This window comes from Rhinoraja longicauda, chromosome 10 (genome assembly GCF_053455715.1).
Source record: "Rhinoraja longicauda isolate Sanriku21f chromosome 10, sRhiLon1.1, whole genome shotgun sequence".
Taxonomy (NCBI): Eukaryota; Metazoa; Chordata; class Chondrichthyes; order Rajiformes; family Arhynchobatidae; genus Rhinoraja; species Rhinoraja longicauda.
Window position 1 is genome coordinate 23,112,365 of NC_135962.1, and position 12,097 is coordinate 23,124,461.

Consider the following 12,097-nt stretch of genomic DNA (forward strand, 5'->3'; position numbering starts at 1 on the left):
CTGTGCTATAACCACATTTGATAAGCAGCATAGGCTGAGAACTACCTGGTGATAGATCATTCCTCATTCGGAAGGAACAATGGATAGAGACTAATCAGTCTTGGTATTGACTGATGGGCACTATTCTAGCGACCTCCTGCTGTGAGGTCAAGATTGGGTTTGGCTATAACAGTGGCACAATTGACTGCAATACATTGTTGAGGCTCAAAGAGGAATAGCACACACTTGGGTCTGGTACTGGAAGGCGCTGGCTTCCATGAAACCATAATCAAGGCCTTCAGAAGAAAAGGGAATGGGAGTAATCAGACTCAAGTTAAGAAAAAGTAAACAAACTGAGATGATTCATTACAGTGTTAAGTAAGGTTTAATGATCAATTGCCGAAACAGATGACCCGAGTTGCTGTTTATATAGAAGCCACATTTAACCAATAAGAGGAAAGGCAGAGACCAAACTGAACTTTTTTTCTTAAAATGTAATAATTCACTACAATTTACAATTACTGTTTAAAAGATTACAGAATTAGGAATAGATTATTTGAAGTTCATATCCTCATAGCTTTAAGCTGAAAATGGTAACTATATACTTGAATGAGTTAAATCTTTGTGAATTCTAGGCTTGAAGTATTCCAACATCTAAAGACATAATAGTTGGCTTTTTGTTATCCATTTACGTTAAACGCTTTCAAGGCAAATTCACAAGCAAAATTAAAATTATTTATTGTGGACGAAAAGTGACTTTTACCAAAAAAAAAGGCAAGTTACAGTTATACAGAAACAGAGGATAAAATGTAGCAATTTTGAATCAACTTTTTGAAGTTTTATTCCTTCATAATGGGCAGTCACGGGCTGGAGGAGTTTTAATACAAGCCCTCAATGCATTGGATCTAAGTTTCAGAAGGAATATCCACACTAAGATCATATCTATTGAATAAATTGACACACATTTTTGTTTCTGTTACATATTTCTCTGGAGTGGACAAGTCAACATACCATGCAAAACGGAACAGTGCACTTGGTTTTATTCCATTAGCAGTCCCAACACATCCTCTAAACACTGACATGATATGAATGCAGCTTTCTGTGGCAAAGGCACTTCACTGGCATTCCGAGAAGCTCTTTTATAATTGTACAACACTTGTCTTTCCAAAGGAATCAGGGTGTACTTCTCTGAGGTTGGGCAATTTTACATTTGTGCATTATTAGTAAGCTCTCAGTTTCTCCATAAACATCACTGGCGCATAAAATTCTAATAATTTGTCAAACGACAAGTCTGGGTTAGTACCAAACATTTAAGTGTGTTGACTGCAGTATACAAGACTTACACTTAGCTCTATTTATAAAACAGACCAGCAAAAAGGCACAGCAGACAGCAAACTCACGAGTATGTGATACTTAGATCTAAACGAACACATTGTCTATAAAAAGCATTCACAGTGTTCAATAGAACAGTTACAATCAATAGCTGGCAAGAAAGTCAAGAGGGTCTAACTTCAGAATAAATTAAAATCAGAAAGCCAATTAAAATCAGAAAGCACAGAGCATTTTTTGATGTTTATCTCAAAGTCTCTTTAAACTAGATGACTACAAGCAGTGCACTAGAGCGGTTTTACCATGGCAAATGTTTGATATTGTGAAGCAAGTACTGTGTCCAATTTCTTCCAGTTGTTGAGTTTTGTGGTCAAAAATGTGGAAAGTGTTTTGCTCTGGATGAGAGGAAAACGAGGGTAAAGGGATGGGAAGGTGAAGATTGCAAAATCCCCCAAAAAATGTTTTGAGGCTCCTATTGTTGTTGCACTGGAAGCACAGTGGAAACTTGTGAGCACATTTTTCACTTTGGCTATAGAATATTTAGTGCTGACTTTGGGTGGAGTAAAACGGATAAAGAAAACATGAAAAATAATTGAACAATCCTCTGACCATAGTGATTATTTCTAAAGTCAGAATTAGGTTTCTCCATGTCCATAAACAAGGAAGTTAACAGTTCAGCTATTAGGATGAAGGTTTGCCGTTATAATGCACATTCTGCTCACAGTACAATATTCTGCCAAACTGCCAAAGAGACCAGTATCATACTGATCTTTCTTCAGGCATTTTAAAATTTTTGCAATTATGCTTTTCCAATGGATACAGGATTAATAATTAACACGCACATGCTCATCACAAACAATCGCTCAATAAAACTTTTATTGAATATGGAAATTAAAATTGACGTAAAAAAAGTTAATTTCAAATATTCATTGTCATGCACTTAGTTGAAAGTTTGCTCAAATTGAAAACCTAAGTTACATTCCTGCCTTTGAACAGGTAAATTCACTTGAAGTATCTTCCGTTTGCAGTTTAATTCCTTCATTTTTTACATTACCCATTCAAATCACATTTTCATCTATCACTTTGAAATGAAACCAAAATTCATCTTAACTGAAGTTTTAATTAGCCAATTTGAATGAGAATAAAGAATTTAAAACCTTTTTAAGGTTATGTAATAGATCATAATTTTCCCATTCTTCTACAATTCTTTGGGATTGAGGATGACTTGCTTTCACTTTTTGTGGGCTCTGTGGTGGCTATTGGCAGATTCTTCTCCTGATAGGGTAAATGGTGTCTGGAGGCAGATGTGTGGGTAGTTTGTGAGGTGGTATATTTCTTCTGCCACTTACATAGGGTCTCCTCGAGGTCCTGACACATGGACAAGGTCCTCAATATCATCCTGAGTGCACCTTCTCTACGTCGAATGGTCATGGACCAGAGATGACCAAGAGTTGGAGGCGATGTTGCCTATTTTCAAGGAGGCTTTGAACACACACTTTCTTCCGTCTTCCTGGTAATCTTTGTCAGAACAGCATATGCTAGTTAAGATTTTCTCCCGCGGAACAGATAAAATGGAGCAACATTTCTTTTTAAAAATTAATTAAACAAACCTTTAAAATAAACAATTTCATTCTTCTGCCTCGCACAAAACTTTCAATTAATTATTTTTGCAGCGCCAGAATTTTTTTCTTCTCTGTGGAGGAAAGAGTTCGGATGTGAGAAAGATTAAACTATCTATAAAGTCTTGACACGGACTGGGATGCTGATAATGGGAGGTATGTGTCTGCAGTTCTTGGCTGCTCACAGAAGTGTGTTGCTGAAGTAAAGCAGAAACACAATGTGTTTTTCTAAAGAGGTATTATGGTGACCCAGGGCAGCAGGAGTTCAACTAAAGTTCAGGAGAGATGTTGCCAGTAGTTAGCACTGCAGGAAGACAAAATTACTTCCGGATTCACCTCTTCTTTCCACTGTCAATGCTGGCTCTGGTATGGTGGAAGGTTATAATGTCTTCAGGGAAGCAATCTTTTAATAATATTCCACGTTCACGATGGCAGTCCAACTCCTTAATAAATCCGCACCAGTAGATCACTAATCCGGGTCCAAATCTGAAAATAAGATGTAAAAGATGTTAAATTGCATTCAGAAAGTCTGGCTGTATTAATTGAACTTCCCTGGCTGTTTTATTTACATTTTCCACACAAGTATCCACACATTGAAGGTGAAAGCTTTGCCAAAGTGAAAATATACATATGCAAGTTGCTGTCCTATGACAAAGCATGTACTGTGCTGAGATTTCCAAGAGGTATTGATAAGGTACTGCATCAAATGTTACTGCGGAAAATAAAAGCTCATGGTTTATTTGGCAACTTCTCAGCATAAATAGACGATTGGCGAAATACGAAACAGAAAAAGTCATCGTGAGAAAGTTGACCATGGATAACCAAAATGGGCAAGATGCCATATGAAGAATATAGAACAGGTTAGGCTTGTATCCACTGGGGTTTAGAAGAATGAAAATGACATTTTTTACAGCATATCCTGAATGACCTTGATAAGGCGGATGTGGAGAGGATGTTTCCTTTTGAGGACAATCCAGAATCAGGAGTCATTGTCCTGCATTTTTTTTCTCTCACAGGGCACAGAGTCTTTAAACATATCTTGAAGAGTGGCAGAAGTAAAGTCTTTAGATATTTTTAAGGCAGTTAGATTCTTGACAAGTGGGCAATTCCTAGTCGGCGGGATTGTGGACCTGCGATTACAATCTGGGCAGTTGATACAAGAACGTACAAGTTAGGACCAGGAATAGGTCAATAATATCATGGCAGGTCTGACTGAAATCTGCAAAGCAAAGAAGCTGTATTTATGGACTTAAAGCAATAGCATATACATCTCTTTTCTCTCTTGTCTTTAAAATAAAATCAGGGGTCTTATCTGGGACAATAATTTGAATGCTAGATGGCACAACTCTACCATTTGATGTTTCAGGCTAATCAACGTTATTGGAAGCTACTAAATCTGATGAATTAGTTTAAGTGCCTCATATCTTCCATGAAAATGGGTAATTAAAGAATATACTCAATAACTCAGCTATTTCTGCCAAGATCAACAAACAGCTAAATCTCACCCATGTTTCATCCTGTGCAAGGTAACAGTGGCCAAGATATAATAGGTCAAGCAGTGTTTTTTTGAAGTCATATTGCCATTTGGATAGTTTCCTGTAATTTTGCAACTTTAGAATTTTCCTTTGGTAGTGCTATGGCATGGTCATCACACTGAATTTCCTGGAAACCAAAGGATTTATGTGGAGACAGTAAACTAGTACGACAATGTTGTAGCTTCCATGTGAAAGGGGAAGTAAGAAAATAACATAAAAGTTAATGGGTTGCATATTTACTTTGAACTTCAGCAAGAAACTGTACTGAGACCTTACTTATTGTCAAATTGAAAGGGTTTTACCTTTTGCACACTCCACAAATATATTTTGGGATGAAAAGAGTGAAAATAAATAAAAATGTCTGAATATATAAAAATCGGGGTTTTATTAAAATATTTCAATATTTTCAAACCTTCTTGGGTTGTACTTAACTAACAATTTTGTTACTGTACATAAGACCAACTGACTAGATTGGTGGTTAAAAAACATGTTCTAAATCTTGGAACTGTGACTTAGCCTTTAAATGGATATGCTGAGCCCACTAGGCAATCTCAGGAAGTAGCCCTGTGGAATAGTTGACCCATCAGGAAGTTAGGACCTTCAGTAAGAGTTCATAAAGATGCAATCACTATCAATCAGAACATGTCACCACTTGGTCTGTACTTCAGAATCAGAGTTGTTTTAGCAATGAGCAACCAAACAAGTTGTTGAATTCTTTCTCTGATGCTCAACTAAAAACGGTCAAATTAGTAAAACATCCTTGATAATCAGAGGTCATCAGGCAGAAATGCTATGTAACTGTTGAAATCTTCACACTTCTAGTCGTCTTCCAGTATTGTATAAAATTTCCAGTGCAAAAATACAGCCCCGATCAAATGCAAAATGCATAACACAGCAAATCTGAAGCGAAAATATCTATTCATGAAATGGGAATTCTTAAAAAATTGTGCAATTAATGACACATGGCAATTTATAAAAAAATAAATCGTTCCAGTAAGTTCTGCTTATATCAAATAAACATGATTATAAATAATTACTGGCACGATCAACTAATGATCTATGTATTTTCCAAGTCAAGGGTCAAGTATCAATTAATAATAATCAATAACTACATCTTTGAAAGTTTTAAAGTAAGCATGTCAGGTATAACATTTTGTATAAAGCATGTATCAGTGATTATTTACTACATATTAACCAAATGCAAGTAAGTAAACATGGATTAGCATCCTAATGATGTGTCCAATAGTAATTGTTACCCATCTCAAGGGCTGTCTGCTTAGAGCAATTGAACCATGTGTGTATAAATGTTGGCTACATTAGACACAATCTACCACACGAGAAGAATAATTCTGCCTGTGCAAAATCCCTAGAAAATCCCTAGAAGTCAAATTAGCAATAACTTAAATTTGAGTATTAAGGAAAAATGCCAAATAATGAATGCCATGTCAGAGCAACGTTTTTAATACATCTCAGTCTAATAAAAGTAACCAAAAACCAAAATGCAATTCAAAAAGTTGCATAACCAGTCTCAACCATTTAAAAGTTTATTTTCAGCAACACATTTTAAAATAGTTTGATGTCCAAACAATACTTTTGAACACATATTCTTTGGAAATGATTGTTTGATTTACGTCCCAGATGGTTTTGTCAGTCAAATATAAGACTATTTAACTTAAGCATTTAAAAATTAAATGTGAACTACACTATTTCAGTTTGAAATATCACTCAATGTACAAACAGTTTTGCTGCATCAATTCTTCATTTCATCTCTCTTCTGATTTTGCTCAAGAAAAAATAATTAACCTCTATCTCAAATTAATTTGGATTTCAGTGACACAGATGTTCCAGATAAATCCCCTTTAGATTAATTTTGTACAACTTCACCTTCTTAGCAATTATACACCTGAAATGCAAATGAGAACTACACAATATCTCAGCAGTGGGAATTTTAATGTTAACTTTTTGTGTAAATAGAAATAAATAGTTAAGTATTAAAAGAATAATTATACTTTGTGACCTATGATTCATATTGAACATTTTTGTCAATACAATTCTGTAACTTAGTACAGCGGTCCAAATCAGTGCTGCCAATACTGCACCGGAGTAATTGCCTTCCATTTCATCCAAGGCTAACTACAATAGTTTTCTTACCTTATCATATTTTACCTTACCATATTTTCAGTAATGCTGTTGGCTGCCCATATCTTGCCTCAGGTATTGAATCATAATGAACATGCAAGTTAATTTCTTATAATGACCGCATTGCCATGTAGAATGCAACACTGTCCATATTTTAATTTAGATTTTTATGCTTCAATTGCATTTTTGTTTGTGTCTATTGATATTCAGTAAAAAAAAATATTTTTGAATGATTAATGTTGAAAAACTGTGTGTACACACATTTCTGAATAAAATTTAGCTGGCTATATTTGACTCAATGGTGGCAAGTTGTTTACTTGGTCTGTATGTGGTTGGTGCTGAGTAAAATTATGCATCCTAGGCTTAAAGTATTTATTCTATTAACTCTATCTATAATCTGAACAATCATTATTCAATGTTTGGTGTACAAAATCTGTTTTGTATTCACAGTAACATTTCAAGCTGATTGAGGTTCCACCACGGTGCAAACATTCGGAGTTAATGAGTGTCATATAAATATTGTTGTGAATTAAAATTAACAGAAAATGTCATTTTGGTTTAATGTCAGTATTGTGGAAAGACATATCTCCGATTGCTGCAATTTAGTACTTCTTTCAATATTGCCTGCCCAAGATTGCAACAGCCTGAACTTGAAGGCATCTGAATAAACAGCATGTTTACATTCACCTGCACTGGAAAGAAAAGTGGAAAAGGAAGCCATTCAGCTTGTTTGTTGGGCTAGCATTTCATCAGTGCAAGTCAAAAATAATTCCACTGCCCTGCTCTCCATTATCCGTAACACTACCCCTCCTCAAACCCCGACTATCAATTGCTTTCATCTTTACTTTTCTCCACCTTTTCACTCTTAATGACAAATTCTTTAGGTAAAGAAATTTATTCTAGGTTCTCACGTCACTCTCACAGCAACTCTAAATTGATGACCCATAACTAGAGGAAATAAACTTTTCCGATGCACTTTATCAAAACCCTTTGTACTAGTTTTACAAAATCTAACCACTTCCTGCGTTTCCATACACCAAATAGTCATTTTTTCTGTTCTATTCATATGTCCCTGGTGAACCTGGGCCACGCCATCATTACTGCTCCTTCTTACTCCTTCTCGAAGGCTGAAGGCGAGTTTAATACTAGAGAAAGCTTAGGAAAGCAAAGAGAAAATATGAAATGTTCAATACCATTACCCAGTAAAATCAAAACTTTCAAAGATCTTTTATAAGTAAATAAAAAGCAAGGATTCATAAAACACTGATAAGGATTAAAATCAAAACCTGTGTGTGGAAGCAGATGTTCTTCATGAATAGTGGTGATCTTGTTCAGAAAAAGGAATTATGCTGATATTGCTGAACTGGGATTATGGTACCAACTCATGCAAAACGTAGTGAAAGAGGATATATTAAAGGATTTAGGATCCATGGAGAATTGACAAAGAAATATATGACTAGGCCTGATGCACGAGTGGGAGAGTCTAGGACCAGAGGAAATAGCTTCAGAATAAAAGGACTCACCTTTAGAAAGGAGTTAAAGAGGAATTTATTTAGGCAGAGGGTGGTGAATCTGTAGAATTCATTGCTACAAACGGTTGTGGAGGCCATGTCATTGGATATTTTAAGGCGGAGATTGACAGATTCCTGATTAGTAAGGGTGTCAAGGGTTACATGGAGAAGGCAGGAGAATGGGATTGAGGGGGATAGAATGGCAGAGTAGACTCATTGGGCCGAATGGCCTATTTCTGGTCCTGACTTATGACCCAAACATCGACAATTCCCTTCCTCCCCACCCCCCACCTAGAGCTGCTGCTCCACCTGCTGAATTCCTCCAGCACTTTGATTTTTTGCTCAAGTTTTCAGCATCGTTAACGTCTTATACTATGATTAATCTGTGATAGTTGGCATGGATTTTTTAAGGGATTGCTATGTACTTAAATTTTAAGCTAACAAAGGAATCAACAAGAGCACTGAATACATTTTCACATGGCAGCCTGGTCAAAGAGGTAAATACACATGAAATGAAGCACCCCATCTTCTTTCCCACCAGCCACCCCATTCAAAGGATTAATCTTGAACACTTCAGCATGATGCTACCACCAATCCCATCGACCCTGCCCTTTCCATTAGGCATTCTGGGGATAACATGTTCATGTTCAGCAAACCAAATACTGATTAGATAATCATTTTGCAAATTCATTCAGTGCGCATATAAGACCCTGAGCTTCTAGTCCTTTTCCTTGAATTCTGCCTCTGTCTATGGGCTCCTGTACTGCTCCAATAAAGTTCAATATATGCTTGGCAAGCAGCACCTTAACCTTTGACTAGGCATGTAATAGCCTTCTGAAATCAACACATGTTAAGTAATTTCATTTACACTCTATTGTCCTTTACATCTCTAGATGCATCTTTCATGTCTTGTTGCACCATAACCTTCTTTGGGGAGAAGGCAGGAGAATGGGGTTAGGAGGGAGAGATAGATCAGCCATGATTGAATAGCGGAGTAGACGAAGGGCCAAATGGCCTAATTCTACTCTTATCACTTATGATCTTATGAACCACACCCTTCACCTTTTACTTATGTTTTATCCTACCTCAGACCTTAAATAAAACGTAGCATGCTGTAAATACTCAGCAAGTCAGGCAGCATTTGTGGTGACCTTTCAGCAGAAACTTGTAAGTCCCCTTTGGGATGATAGAATAAAAAGAGCAGTGAAGCAATCTGATAAACATTGGCAGGTAATTTCAAAGAACTAGGACTAGTAGTAGACTGCCAAGCTCTCCAGTGTTTGGAAGGGCCCAAATAGGGGAGGCATGACCGAAACCAACCGACAACAGAGTGAGTATTTTGGAGAGTGGGGAAAGTTGTGTCAAGTTTTTCAGGAATAAGTTCATCTGCAGCAGTTGAAGGGTTTTCAGATAAGTACTTTTCAATCACTTACTGAACAGTAAGTTCAGTGCCAAAATACAATGCGAATTTGCAGACAAATCTTTAAGCATGTAATAGAATGAAAATAGGTGGCAACTTTAGCCAAATCAAATTTGTCAAACAAGATGAATTGTGCACTATTTTGCTTCAATAAGCCCATATCATGAGCACTCAATAATACATATTCATGTTGATGTTATTATCAACAAAAGATAGTTTGAAAAATACCTATCTAAGAAAAGAAATGTCCTTTAAAAAAAATTGAGCACAACTCTACTGATATCAGTAGGTAAGTTATTAAATGAAGCATTATTTCATAAAAGATGTAACAGCGTCTCAAACGTTTACATCTGTGGCACACTCTATGAACTTTTCAGTAGCGTTATTTATGTCCTCTTTCAAATGGAGAGGTCTGGTCAATTTACATGCTGAAGTGCAATCAAGATGGAATTTTGTTTGGTCTGTTCATAATTTGTGGAGTCTTCACATGGATCCAGTATGCTTTAAAGATGGAGGGTCTGTATATGGCTTGCTCCAATCTGGGAATTGACACACTAAAGCAACGACAAGCCACATCTTATACGAGCAGGTTACGTGAACAAGAAATAAAATGAAACAAAATCACTTTCTAAGCTACTTCAAAAGGGAACTGTCTTTAAACAAACCGAAGTTAGATTTCTTTCTCCGGTGAGTAAACGAAGCACTAAGAATCAATTTAACACAATGATACTAAACAAGCAGCATGATTTAGCCAACTGTGTTGTGATCATGAACAGAAATACTAAGGACTCTCTTTTATAAGCGTGGCGCACTTTGATTAAAAACATTGATATTATTTATTTTCTCTACAGTGTTCATTAAGTTGCCTAGTATTCTTCGGCAGAAAGGATAGATTGGAAAACTTACTTCATCATCTAACCTCTATAATTAGCTAGCAAGCAAGCATGAATGGACCAGCTTATTTTTTCACCCAGACTGAATCACTTAGCTTTCCAATAATGTGGTTGAGATCAGGAACTCGCTGTGCAAACTGTTTCAAGAATTGTGCCTATCGTACAGGTACAACACATTCAGTGAAACAACACTTCCACAGCATTACACATTTCCCTCGGCAGACCACCACAAGGTTTTTTTTCTCAAAGTCGCAGCAATGTGAAAAGCATTTCCATCACCACCATGACTGTCAAAATTTCCTCTAGAACTACAACACTGCCAGATATTCATGCCCCTTAATACCAAAGAATGTCCGTAAAACACTCCCCATGCTAAAGCCAAAAAATCCATCTCTTCACCAATGCTCTGAAAATCTTTAGCCTTCACCAAATAATTCTCAAGTTTACAGTTCAGTAAAAAATATATATTGAATGCCTCTATGTACTAGCAAGCCACATAAATCTCTCTCCCTGATTAACACTGTGTTGTACTGAATAGATACATCATACATGCACCTGCATTATGCCTTAAAATTCATTTTTGTAGCTTTTTTTTAATGACCGAGTTTTCAGTGGCCTTTATCATCATTAGTAAGATTTCAAAGCAAAACAATTGTGTGGTTACACACAGAATCACTAATTACAATAACGTCAACACAAGAAAAATGGCATTGAAATACCACCCAAGCCAAATGTGCCCTTTACAAGAAAAAGGAGAGAAAAAAAATCAATCAAAGCATACTTAAGAGAAATAGAAAGGTGTGCCTCCTCAACAGAAAAGCTTTTTTATTTTCAAGGCTGAGTATCACTCCTGCCTTCGTTGTACCACAGCAGATTAAATTAGTTACAAAATTTTAAGACAAAGTTTGGATAACATAAGGCTTGTTCCTTGCCATTTTTTCTCCAAAAGAATATGAACAAAGCTTAATTTGTGCAGTATCAAAGACGTTGAGTCATATATCAGTGAAAAGCCATTTAGAGATGGCTGAAAACAACCAGTTAGAGCCAGTCTCTTTACAGGAAAAAATTGCCACGCAAACTGTTTCTTATCCTGGGTGACAGGGTGTATGAGGCCAGCTATTGCAGGAAGCTGATTTGGGGTCTCCATACTCAAAGCAGTGGTCAAGGAATGTTACCATCAGATGATTAATAGGTGTTTATTTTTAGGGCTTGAACTGGAAGGCCATTTCAAGGCCACTGCAAGATGATATCTACATAATCGGAGAGTGCCTTGCACGTTTACAACCTTTTCCCCTGACATCTGGGACCTGGCTGCTATCCACACAGGCAGTTAAAAGTGCCAGATAAATTCACAAACAGGATATACAGACCTGTTTATATAAAGAAGCAAGAAAGGAAAACTTCAGGAAGTTATATCCTCTACAATATTCTCGAAATGCATTGAACCCTCCTCCATCATGCATTTTAAACCGTCTTCATTGAAAACTACCTCCATGGTCTCTGGAGCAAGCTGCAGCCTTCACTGCCCCCTAGCATCCAAATTGCCAGAATTAAAGAAGCTTTAAAACATTGCTATGGGGAACACAAAGTATCTCCTAAAGAACCCAAAGTCAAAAGCTTCCCTTGAGGGGACCACCACATCACAGTACACCAGTGCATTATGTGGATATAC

At 36.6% G+C, this 12,097-nt stretch overlaps 1 protein-coding gene across 5 annotated transcripts in view; it reads right to left on the bottom strand.

The window, feature by feature from the left end:
- Positions 1-463: 463 nt before the first annotated feature.
- Positions 464-12,097, bottom strand: part of cdin1 (CDAN1 interacting nuclease 1) — a 201,328-nt gene continuing 189,694 nt past the window's right edge. For 4 of the 5 annotated variants that reach the window (XM_078406394.1, XM_078406397.1, XM_078406393.1 and 1 more), the window contains one exon: positions 464-3,413. In XM_078406394.1, coding sequence (XP_078262520.1) covers positions 3,260-3,413 — 154 coding nt within the window. In that variant the 3' untranslated portion in view covers positions 464-3,259. The remainder of the gene's footprint in view (positions 3,414-12,097) is intronic. The other variant, XM_078406395.1, reaches the window with a different exon arrangement.